Source organism: Sus scrofa, chromosome 6 (assembly GCF_054392235.1).
Source record: "Sus scrofa isolate SSC_HxYL_T2T_F1_AM1 chromosome 6, Sscrofa_HxYL_maternal_Yorkshire_Landrace_v2.0, whole genome shotgun sequence".
In the NCBI taxonomy this organism is placed as follows: Eukaryota; Metazoa; Chordata; class Mammalia; order Artiodactyla; family Suidae; genus Sus; species Sus scrofa.
The window spans coordinates 155,629,222-155,641,713 of NC_139388.1; the positions used below are offsets into that span (position 1 = coordinate 155,629,222).

The 12,492-nt window shown below is 44.3% G+C and overlaps 1 protein-coding gene across 28 annotated transcripts in view; it reads right to left on the bottom strand.

The window, feature by feature from the left end:
• NFIA (nuclear factor I A) overlaps positions 1-12,492 on the bottom strand; it is a 598,742-nt gene that overhangs the window by 386,906 nt on the left and 199,344 nt on the right. For 11 of the 28 annotated variants that reach the window (XM_084964865.1, XM_021097779.2, XM_084964871.1 and 8 more), the window contains exon 2: positions 2,208-2,739. In XM_084964865.1, the coding sequence (XP_084820991.1) occupies positions 2,208-2,739 (532 nt within the window). Of the gene's footprint in view, positions 1-2,207; positions 2,740-8,180; positions 8,626-8,784; positions 8,839-8,907; positions 9,277-10,300; positions 10,856-12,492 lie in introns of those variants that run through there. The other 17 variants (XM_021097782.2, XM_021097785.2, XM_084964883.1 and 14 more) reach the window with 8 other exon arrangements.

Below are 12,492 nucleotides of genomic sequence, written 5' to 3' on the forward strand. Positions count from 1 at the left end.
ACCCATCCCGGGAGCGGAGGCGGCCACGGCTGCGCGGGGACAGCCAATGGCCTGCACTTGGCCAGCGTTCAGGCCACCGAGGGATTCTGGGAGGCGCAGGAAAACCGAACCGAAAGGTAGTCTGATCCACGATGCTGTCAATAAATCTTTCATAAGCAATAAGGATGCAAACCCTCCTAAGCAACCTTCTACCTGTCATTTTACCAACATCACCCTCGAGGCCACTGAAACAACCAGCCACTGCGCTGGCTCAAGGATTTGGGACCACAGCACAGGCACAAACCGTCAACAGCGAGAGGGAATCTGCGGGAAACGGAAAGAGGAGCGACAAAGGCTGCGTCTCTTTGAATCTAAGGGAGATGTTCACATCTAAAACGTAAAAGGGACACCGTTCACACCACACACACACACACACACACACACACACACGGAGCAGGTATTTCATTTTGATGTTACCTTGTATGGAAGCACATACCGTGATAGGCATCACCCATTGGCACCTGCAATTGCCTATGTTGGTCCACTAGAGCATTTATTATAATTTATAAATCATTTACTTCTCCAAATATCAAAGAAATGAAACACGAGATCTTTGAACAGTGCTCCCTGAAAGCACGTATAATACCCACACTTTTTCTGCACCTTTCCCTAGCAGAATCTTCGCTTTTATCTACAAACGATTTTTTAAAATTTAACTCTGATTTTTCAATCGACAAAGTAACAACAATAGGGTTAACAAGTTAAGAAAGGGCCACTTGTTCCTGTTTAAAGGTCATTTTAAAGGAGTTGCCTTTTCTTTTTCACTACCCAGAACTGGCGAAAGCAACAGGCGCTTCTTATAATTAAGTATACATTTTCAAAAACCCAAATATTTGAAACACTTACAGATCACATCCTCTAAAATACTCATCTCTCCCCTGCCAACAGAATGCAAATGATGATGTGACATGCCTGCAAAGTAAATTTCTCCAGTTTCTTATGTAAGGACAGATGGATAACAAAAGTTCTCTTTCTAAATACATTGAGAAAAATAATAGAGAATAGAGTATCAGCTGCCTTTTTAAAAAGTAGCTCATACATTTAAAACTGAAAATGTTCTGCAAAACAGTGCAGTGTCACTTTTACAGGTGACATCTCTCTGCTCTGCAAAAAAAAATACATACATACATGAACCCCCAAACAACCTACTGGTAGAATTCCACAACCTTCTTTCGTCCATCTGGCTCAAGTAACTGCCATGAAGGTAATCTAGCAAGACCGATATGTACATATAAAAAGTCAACAAGTTACACAAGACCTGAGCTTTCATGTAACACAATGAGCCTTTTGTCTAAAACAGGACTAAAGGAACAAAGTAAAAAAATGCATTATTTTATCCAGTCCTCAACAGTTATATCCTGAATGTTACTCTGCATGCTGTAATATCCACAGGTAAAACATGCTTTGAAAACACCCTTGGAACAAGACAGAATTTTATTAGGAATCAAAGCAATGCAATTATCAATATCAATTTCTCAGTGTGTTCATGTGCTATACAGGTTTGGTTACTTTTAACATTAACCTTTGCATCAATTACTTAAAGAGGTGGTTTGCTTTCTCCCTTAGCTATCTTCAGCAACACCAAGTAGTCCTGATACAAAGCTACTAAGTTTGCATGTCGGTGTGATTCTTTTTCCTTCATAAATGATCAGCAATTTGATAGCAATCTTACCTCCAACCTCTTCTTAATTAGCAGGGGGTTCAAGAGGCCCCGGTAGGCTACAAACACTCCCAGAAGAAAAACAACTACAAATGTTGTCTCACTACCAAACTAAATGCTTTTTAACTAGGTCACCTGCCGGTTAAAATACACTCTTTATTACAAGGGTTTTTATGAGGCTTTTCTCACCCCTCATCAAAAAACCAGATTTAGACATATCCCATACCTGACTACCAACGCCTCTGATAATGCTACTTGTCCAAAGAACTGAACTAGGCGCCAACTGTCTCAAAGCTCTGCTTTTCCACCTGAATGACGATGGCACCTCACACCCCGGCATGTCCGGCTACTCTGCCGTTGCTCTACCTCTGACACCGCGAGGTCCACACGGCCGTGGCCGTGGCCGCGGCCTGCCGGAGGGAGCCCAGGAATGGCCCGGCACACACAGAGGTCAGCAGGAAAGAAGCACACGCAAGACAGTGGAACGACTTCTCACCAGCGCACTTACCTGCTGCATGCACAAAGTATGCCAAATATAAATCGAGTTCCTTAACAGAAACCCCTATGTGATGGGGCTGGACACAGAGCCCTGGGTTAGAGCACTGCGGGGACTTTACAAGGCGCTCGCCATCAGTACTTTCGAGCGGAATACCTTTAAATAAAATCACCATAACCAGGTCCAACCTCCAGACTTTGTCTGCCTGGCGGAGGCAGTCAATTCTTCGCATCTTGCCTTTCTGGTCTGGGTTGGAAAGAACACAACATGGCGGCTTTTTCCCTGTAACTGTAAGAACAAAATCCTCTCGGTACTCGGGTCGGATGTCTTTCCGCAACTTGGCCAGAAGTCGGGACGCCCACTTCTGCTTGACCTCTGGTTTTTCACTTAGCAACTCATCCTTCACGGCTCTCTCTTCTTCTTTTGACATACGCTTTTCATGTTTCTTGAAGTATTTTCGTTTTCGGGCCTGCAGGTTGAACCATGTGTAGGCGAAGGCTCGGACGTGGGGCAGAAGTGCTTCGATGAAAGGATGAAATTCATCCTGGAGAAATGAATGAAAAGGCTGTAACTACAATGGCAACAAAACGACACAAGAAGAACGCGGCGTCAAGAGGTGCACCTTTAAAAGTGCATACATCCCCTCATGTCACTGGAAATTTGATTCAAGCCTTACATTACCAAAATCATCCAAGAGATCCCTATGGGAAGTCTGACAGGGGTGGGGAAAAAAAAAAAAAAAAAAAAAAAAGATCAGTTTCATGTCCCACAATCTCAAAGAAGCAAATTGCTAAAAATTTTTAAATGTTTTGTTATGTTCACGGATGTGTAACAGGCTCTATTGTCAGGCCTAGGGCCCAGATCGTTCAGCTGGTAAGTGAAGTTTATCGAAATGCTTATAACAACATATAATCTTAACCCTATTTCAAGGAAGGCATATCTAATTTTGCTCCAGCCTTGACCTCACTACTTGTAGTACAGCCAGGGCTCAGCCGCCAGATTGGCAAATCCTAAACATTTAGATGCCAGTCAATGTTTATGGAAGTCTAAGAGAAAAAAATCATCTCCACAATCAATGAAAACAAAACCTTTCCCTCTAATATTATTGCATGTAAACGCTGATCTGTTTCTTAGTCGTTTTAGTAACATCTTAGTTCCTTTTCAAGTATTACGGTTGCACACAATTTTTTCAGTCGAAAACTTAGAAAAATCTGGCAGGTTCGTATACAAAAGAAGAGATGGATTTGATACTCATCAGAGTAAAATAAATGATCTATGTCCAAGACATAATTGCTGATATTATGGAAATGAAATGAAAAGGGAAAAAAAGGGAAAAAAACAAAGAAAAGCATACAAGCCAGATAGTAAACAGAATGCGTCACTGTGACAACACTGTTGCAACTAAATACATTTCACTTGCTGATATGATTGTGAAATACCTTCAGTAATAATCATCCCTAAAAAACAGAATACTTATTTAAATTTTTAAAACAGTATTTCAGACTTTCTCACAGGGAAACAGGCAATCTGGTATAGTCAGTGTTTACAAGACTCCAGGAAAACCCTCGTGGTTGCCTCGTACAATTCAAGTAATCTGAAAATAAAATTGAATTTAAAACATTTAAATTTTTCTTACTGTTTTATTGGAAATGCTCGATTCTTCTACTTGACATTTTCTTAGGAAACAGAAATACAAAATTAAGGAAAAATTAAACAGTAACCTCCACAAAGCTTTCTGAGTACATCTAACTTTTGATTAACCAACCTACACTAATCTTACATAACTTCTCTCTGCCGCACAACCCCCCTGAAAAGATAAATTATTTACTTTCAAATAAATGAGGATAAGAAAACCAGCAAGATACTTGATGACTTATTTTAAAAGGGTGTAGGACAGACAAATATTATAAACTGCATTCTTTTTTGGTTTGTAACATCCATCTAAATATATACTTTGGAGGCGCAAGTAACTGTAATGTCCAAAATATTATTATTATTAAAGCATTTATGAATTTTTAAAATGTGCAAATATAAACTGAGTGCTTAAAGTGGGTGACATATTTTAACAATCCAGCCTGTTAAAATACTGTAAATTATAATCAATCATCTAAACACTACATATGACTGGTTTCTTAGAAGCAAGTTCATATTAATATAATACATGGTAAATCATTTCAACAATGGACATTTATTTTTTCCCTCTCTGAACAAATTTCAGGCTCTGTATTTCAACTTTAGCTTTGAAAAACTGCTCGTTTTCAGTAAAAGGGCCCAAAAGAGAAAAAGTAAGCTTTTATAACGTGTGTGCCTTCTTTAAGTGGAGAGAGAGCAGAGAAAAAGACAAGAATTCTATTATTCTTTACCATACACCATTAGCACTTTAAAATTTCTGATGTTTGGGAACCTTTCCTATTGCCATACTTTGGAAGAGAGAAATGGGGTGGGGGGGAGCATTTTTCAAGTCACAGTTTATCTAGTAAGGTATACGCCAAACCGCAAAGCATTTAAACATTACTGAATTCTGAGCTCATCCTTGAAATGCTCTAAAACACATAAATTTGGGGGCTGAAACAGTCCTTCACATTGACCGATTTTCTTATATACACAGGACATGACATGCTAGGGTCCAGGGCTCTGTGGAATTATGCAAAGAACGCCCGGAGTCTACCTTGACTACAGAGTAAGCTTTCACCAAAAGGAGGATTTCATTTTAAAGTCTCAGCCCCATTTTCTAATGCAAAGAATAACTGAGCTCCAAACAATTCCTATTTATGTCAAAACGCTGCCTTATTAAAAAGCTTTATTAATGGTGATAAGCATTTTAAAATAAACTCTCTAATGTGGCATTTAAGTCTTCGGAGATACTCCCAATATGCTTCTCAGAGAACTGCGAACTGCGTTCACTCGTGTTCAAAAGGATTTTGTTTACCTGCCAACCAAATGTCCATGTATCTCATCATAAAAATCTTTAAAGGAGGCCAACTACGTCAACTAATCATTAAGAATAATCGAAGTCCCCAATTTTGCTTCAAAAGTATTTACCCCCCCTAAAGGTTTTAAGACTGTGCCAATAAAAGTACACGATATTGTGTTTAACTCTCACTCACATGCACAATTAAAGTGCAAATTCCTTTTCTCGATGCACAATTAGAAATATTCCAGAACATCAAAACTAAAGTAAAGAACATCATTCACTTGTAGGAAATGGCTAGGCATAGCATAAATTACTTAATAAAAAAAAAAAAAAAAAAAAAAAAAAACAGTATGCCCTTACAAATCATGTTGCTGCACATATCGCCATAAGCTATGAGATATTTCAAAATATTCTAGAGAAAAAAGAATATTTTACCTATGTACTTGGTGAGAAAGTTACAGGCCACCAATAAAAACAAACCTGAAAACCTGTTTCAAAAGCAGTAGGACTTTGAATCAGCATCTTCAACATTGATCTGTTTGTAAGTAAGCCAAGTTTCAGAACCACGGAACGCTGATATTTCTGGAACTACTCCTTTCAAAGGTTCACCTTATAAATTTCTGTTATCATTGTATGGCCAGGTACATGATTTGCTTATGATATGCCCACATGGCTTAAAATAAAATGTCTGGCATTTTCCTGATAAAGTTTTTAAAAATTACATACACATATGTGGAGTTTATGTTTTCATTGAGGGTACTTTCATCACTATGCTTTACTGGACTTTCTTTAACGACCAATAAACTACCAAGGTTTTTCTTTTTAAACTGGCTCTAAAGCTTTATAAATATTCCGGCAAGTTAAATCTAATTTTTAAAAGAAGAACTCATAAAATGTGTGGCCCTCATTGACTAGCAAGTGTACGTTTTCTTCACAAACTATTACACTAAATAAGCGTTTCTTAGTGGTATTACCAGAATTAGGCCTACTAAATGTATCCCTCACACTGCCAAATATATTTTTAAAAATAAACTAAAAAACCCAACTTTATTAATGTAGTCACAGCTCATGAACCAAGAGAATCCCATGTTGTTAAATACCTGACTATGCCCTGGGCCTGCATGGATACGCAGGTATCCTCATATATGCCACCATCCCAAAATATAAATTTATGTTCTGAGAGCTCACTGGAGAAGACGCTAATGTGTCTGTTAGGGTCCTTCCCCAGGACTGCAACACGCTGGTATTATCTACTAGTTCTATGTGTTGTAAACTTTTGCCAGCTAGAACTTCAGCCTTTGAATCTCAGCATTTTCACTGTAATCATAACTCATTCAAATTATCTTACACTTTGCATCTTATCCATATGCAATTGTGAACCCTGCCAAAAGTGGCTGGAAAAGTTTCATTCCATACTTCCACAAGTTACTAAAATAGGAACTTTGGAAGTTTGTTAGGGAAAAATAAAAAACTTTTACAATAACTAAAAGCAACTGCTATCCATTATTAATGCTAGGCCTAAATCCCAAACAGGCCATTTCGATATAAAAGATGCATTTAAGAGTCTTCTGAGATCAAATAGCTGGTATATTACTGTTAGATATTGCAATGAGAAGGGATGTCATGTGGGAAATAAATCCAGAATCTACAGAGGAGAGAAGAAACTATTGATACTTTTTAGCCTCCCAGAAAGTATTCCGGTTAAACCGTTATCTCCTGCTAAATGAAGGCAAGAAGTGGTAGCAGGTTTTTGAAGGGAGTGGTGAATAAACATTTTATATGAAGCATACAAATTTCATGTAAGTGATTAATGGTCAGATCGCAATGTACCAAAACAGTATGATGGCTCACACTTTTTTTCAAAAATTTTTTAGCGCAAAACCACTCTGACTTCATGCCTTTTAGTCAAAGAAAATAAATAATATATTCAAAAGGGACCAGATTTGGAGCCGTGAAGTAGCAATATTTTGCCTGGGGGTGGTGCAGGCAAGGGAGGGCACGGAAAGGAGGCGCGCTGGGGCGAGTCAGACCCACGCTCCGAGTTGAGTCGGAGGGGAAAAGTTGCCCCCGTCCTGCGCGGGGAGCTGCCGGAGTAGCGCGGCGGCGGCGGCGGCGGCTGCGGCGGCTGCGGGGGGAGCCGCGTCCCGGCCCGGTCGCCGCTCGGGCTTGCGGCCGGGATCCCAACTCCGCCCCGCGCGCCCCGGCCCGCGGCCTCCGCCGCTCGCCGCCCTGCGCAGCGTGGGCTCGTCCCGGCACCGAAACTTTCGATCGGTAAAGCGATCGGGCGACCGGCGGCGAGGACGCAGGCTCCACCCGGCCGGCGCGGGGGGACGCGCGGCTACGCAGCCCCGCTCCGCCGAGGCGCGGGGCCGGTTCGCCGCCGCCCGCCCGCGTCCGAGGGGCGCTGTCCCGGCCGGGGCCCGGGGCGCCGGCCCACGTCCCACCCGCGGCCGGACCCCTAAAGCTGACAAACAATAAACAAAAGTAAGAGTTTGGGGACGCTGCCGTGGCGCGGGCTCCGAGGGCGGGCGGCGGCGGGCGCGGGGACCCGAGTTCCCCCGCAGCCGGGGGTGCAGCGGCCCCGGGCGTGCGGAGCGTGCGGGGGGCTCCGTCCGCAGCCCCCTCCCCGGGCGCCGCGGAACTACAGACACCCGCCTCGCGGCTGCAGAAACGCTGAGTCCAGATTTCAGCGTGTCATGGACTGCAACCCCGCCGAAACACGTGCGGGGCGTCCGAAAACACCGCCGTTCCGCAGTCAATCGCCCCGATATTAATTAACGCATTAATAAGAGGGCGCCATTAGCCATGTGCCCACACAAATGGCCGTGCAAGAGGAATGCACCCGCATGGAAACAAAGTTACTTTCTTAAAGCTGTATTTCTCCGCCCCCCCCTCCACGAGCACACGCGCACACACACACACAGAAACACGCGCAGACACGGGCACACCCCAGGACACATGCCCCAGGCCCAGCTGACGCGGGGGTCCCCGGCACCCCTGGCCCGGCCCCAGGTCTGCCCCCGCCACCCCGACCCCCCCTCCAGCCCCTCCGCATCCAAACAGCTGCTTACCTGGGTGAGACAGAGCGGAGAATACATCACTGCCGGGCGGTGGGGCGTGCGTGTGCGTCTGGGTGTGCGGTTTGGAGGTGTGCGTGAGTGCGGGTGAGAAAGGAGAAAGAGGGAGAGAGAAGGAGAGAGAGAGAAGGGGGGAGAAAAAAAAAATCAAGCCTGCTTCTTGCGTTCACATTTCCAACTCGGCTCAACTGCAGCCAGCCAGCGCTATTGCCGCTCCATGAGCTGAACTTTAACCCCGCCTAGAGTTTCCCTACACTCCACTATACATGTCTACTGTACGCGGGCGTTAAAGGCATAGCGCACCCTTTCCCGCTCCCGCGCCCGCCGGCCGGGTGCCCGCGAGCTGCCCGCGCGCCCGCCTCCGCCTCCGCTCTGCACCGCACCGCACGGCCGCCGCCCGCTCGCGCCGCCGCCGCCGCCGCCGCCGCCGCCGGGGGAGGGGGGGCGTGGGGGAGGGGGCGGCTGCGGCGCCGCGCGGCCAGCCGGGTCCCGAGCCTCCGCGGCGGCTCGCACTCGCTCCTCGCTCGCTCCCTCACTCGCTCCCTAGCTGGCTCGCTCGCTCGGCCCCCAGCCCCCCCGTCCCTGCTCAGCGCATTACTGGGTAACGCAGTGAGGAGCAGTTACAGTCTGTACTCCCGGGCAGCTATAGGCTGCCACAGGATGTGCTTAAGCAAACAAAACTACTTTTCCTCGTCCCCATCCCCCATCCCCCGCCGCAGACCTTCGCGGACCTAGATGGAGGACTTGGGCAACTTTGCCAGGTTGCCCTGCACCCCTCGGTTCACCGCGTGGGCACGCAGTGCACCGCGGAGAAGGCTGGGGGGCACATTTGCATGTATGCAAATTTGTTTTTTAAAAAAACCAGACCTCCTAGGTAACTTTTTTTTTCCCCTTCTGAAATGCGGTACGACTCAAAGCATTGTAATCTCTCCAACGGAGCTTTCTGTGGGAATAGATCGTCGGCAGAGGTAATTATACACAAAATCCTGCAAACTTTGTGCAGCTTCAATCCGATGGCCTCCAGAAGCGGGGTTGGTGGGGGAAATTTTCACAAGGAAGATTCACCGGATTGGGGGGCCGGAGGGTTTTCTGGAGAAAGGGAGGCGGAAATTAATGAGCGTTCTCCCTCCCTGGACTGTGAAACTAGTGGGTTTGAACACAGACGCCATAGAAAAAAGTTCTGTCACGTTCAGAAACAACAGTGGTTTAGCCGTGACATCTTTTTCTTTTTAGGAGGAAAAAAAAAAATGTGAAAGGGATGTCCTCTTAGGGAAGGGAGATATTCTGGTCCACAAACGCGTGCCCAGAACTGGACACAGGCTATCATTACCGTCCCTGTTCCTCGGACATCTCTGGAAGGGTGCCTTTTAAGAATCCCCTCTTTTTCCCTCCCCCAGGTAATAGTTCTTAAAATGGAAAAGAGCTTCCTGCAATTATTTTAGGTTTGCTAAAGTATTGTTTTGGCAGAAAGGGGGGGTGGTTTTTAGGGTTTGGCAAGTTGCCAATAAGCCTGCTTTTCCAGTTTTTTTTTTTTTTTTTTTTAACCTCATATTTTCTCTTTAAGCTCTCCTCACTGCTGGGAAGGAGGGGGAAAAAGTATACCTCCTTCCTCCAAACCCTCATCCCATCTCTTCCTTCTCATCTCCCTCACTCTAGTTTGCAGCCTGCTACATTTTCTAATCCTTCTCAAAATTCCAAAAGGAAAGACGACTGTATCACGTTGAAAGGCTCTGGCACCTAGGGAAAGCTGCACCTTGGTAGAGGTTACACAGCTAGGGAGTCTCTGCAAAGAGGAAATTCCTGTTGGATTGACCACTCTGCAGGTGAAGGAGAGGTGACATGTTAAAGCCACTCTCATTCAGTCTCTCCCCCACCTACCCACCTCCTTTTTTTAAAGTAAGGGGTAAGAAAAAGGCTACTGGAGAAAACTCAATAAAGTCCTCTGAAATATTCTGCATCTTTCTAACGTTATTTTATGCTTGTTCTACAGTTACTTTATTGCCAAAATAAGTCCTGAATTTTCAAGAGACCATTTTCACACAGCCCCGGCTTCTAAATATCCTTGGAAATCGCTCAGATTATTTACTAAGGGGTGAGGGGACATAATAACAAACCTTTCATGAGAGAGCTCCATTGCCCCAAACTAAGCAACAGCTTTTCCTTGGTTTCTCTCGGATTTCAGTAGGGGAGAAATGTCCTAAAAGGCAAAGCCGAATTACAGAGACAACATCCCTGGCCACGAAAACCTTTGCTGGGATCTATAACTTCAACGCGCTCCAAGTTTCCTCGATAGAAGTTTCTGGCTGCCGGTTCCAACATGTAACTGAGGCACAGAGAGAAGTTATTGTTCCGCGTGTGTACTCTTGGGAAGCCTTCTTCCAGAGCAGATTAAAATCTTTCTTTTGGTGTGTTAAAAGATAGACCTCACAGCTGCCTCTTCCCAAAACAGCAAAGATTCTTACTGTTAATTGAATCTCAAGAAAAAGGGAAGGGATTTTTTTAAAAAAAGGGATTGGCACGTCGCCCTGTTTTTTGTTGTTGTTGTTGTTGTTGTTTAATGGAGGAAAGCAATTTAATGCTGATATTTCTACTTTTAAAACTTCCTTTGTTGCAGCAGTGGGTATGCCCGCGACTTCCAGCTTTCTGCGGTTAGCAGTATTATCTTAAGTAACTTTTGGCGCCCTACGTAAGACTTTTGGATATGGGACGATTGTTTGCGCCCTCTAGGCAAGGGCTGGATCCAAGTTCAGCACCAAAGCCCTTCACATCCGCTCCTGCTTTCTCTCCTATCTCCGCCAGCTCCCGCTCCCTCCCCCGCGGGAGGGGAGGGGGAGGAGGCGGGGGAAACACTACAAAGCACAGTTCCAACTACAGCCTTTGGAAACAGGACTGAGAAAAATACAGTAGAAGAGTTACAGTTACAGAGAGGCTTCTGGTAACTTTCTCTCCAACAGGCATAAATTTAAACACACGCACAAAGAAACAGATGTTCCTCAAAGGGCAGTCTGGGGGTAAAAAGCATTTCCAACTCTCTCCCCAAGTTGCAAAAGTAAATCCAAGATACTAGGATACTTGAAAGAAAGCAGGGAAGGAGGGCGAAGGATAGGAGAAAGAAGAATGTAGGAAACACAGGTGAAGTACAAAAACTACTGTACTGCAATCACATAAATGACCCATTGTTAGGAAGGATAAGCCCCTTATTGGAAATAACTGCTCCAATCATTTATTTTGCAAGTGCTAGGAGGCTGCCTTGAAATGGGATTGTCTCTGTGCAAAGGAGGCTCCTGTCATGCTCTCTGCTATCCATATTCTTCCTGGCACAGAGCCCAGCCTTGCATTTGCTGTGTTTTATTTGCAGAAATGTTACCTTGCCAGTTTTAGTGAAATCCTCTTAGATATATAAATTACGTCAATAAGATTTCACTTATATGTACATCTCAAATACCTCTAATTTTGGAGGTTACTTAATAGGAAGATCTTATTAATATGATTTACATGTTAATGCCCAAAGCAGTGAAGATAAGATTGGGGCTCATGGGTGACAACACCATTTACTAGTTCTTACCAAGACTAACTTTATTACTAGCATTTCCAACATTTTTCTTTTCTCGTTTTTTTGATGTGCAGTCACTTGTGTGCAGATTTTTCTTATATGCATATATGCTTAAATTGAATCATGGACCTGAACTGAGCATCCAAGCAGATTCTTACATCAAACTTCCAGGCCAGATTTGATTAGAAGGCCTAAAGCCTTGGGAAACAGCTCTAAGGGAATTGGATCCAAAGATGGGAAAGAGCCTATATTATTTTCCATTCACTTCTCAACAGAATTAGTTGTCTACACTGCTCAGAGGGAAGGAAGAAATGGATATATTTTAGTCACAGTCTGCCAGTTACTGTCTCCAAGACAAGCTACTGCAGTTGGTTTCCACTGGATTGGTGTCAAAGACTTGTCCAAGAGGCCAGACTCCAGCTAAGAGTTAGCAAGTCAGCAATCTTCCACACACACCCTCCACAGGGGTTGTTGTGGTAACAAGAAGAAATGTGAACTTGGCCAGTCTCAATATCCAGGTCCCTACTGACCATATGTCTAAGCAGCAAAATTCAAGGAAAATCAAGAAAAACATCCTCTTTCTCCCCCTTTTCCTTTCAAATGTACAAAACAGCTGTCAGTACACCTGTGAAACATTCTCTCTCCCTTAAAACTGTTGTTTAGAGTTCAAGAAGAGAGGCTTGTCTGTTCCTTCAAAGTACCTGAAAAGCCAAAGCTTTTAAGATAATCAGAGTAAGAAGTTTTGCAATGCTA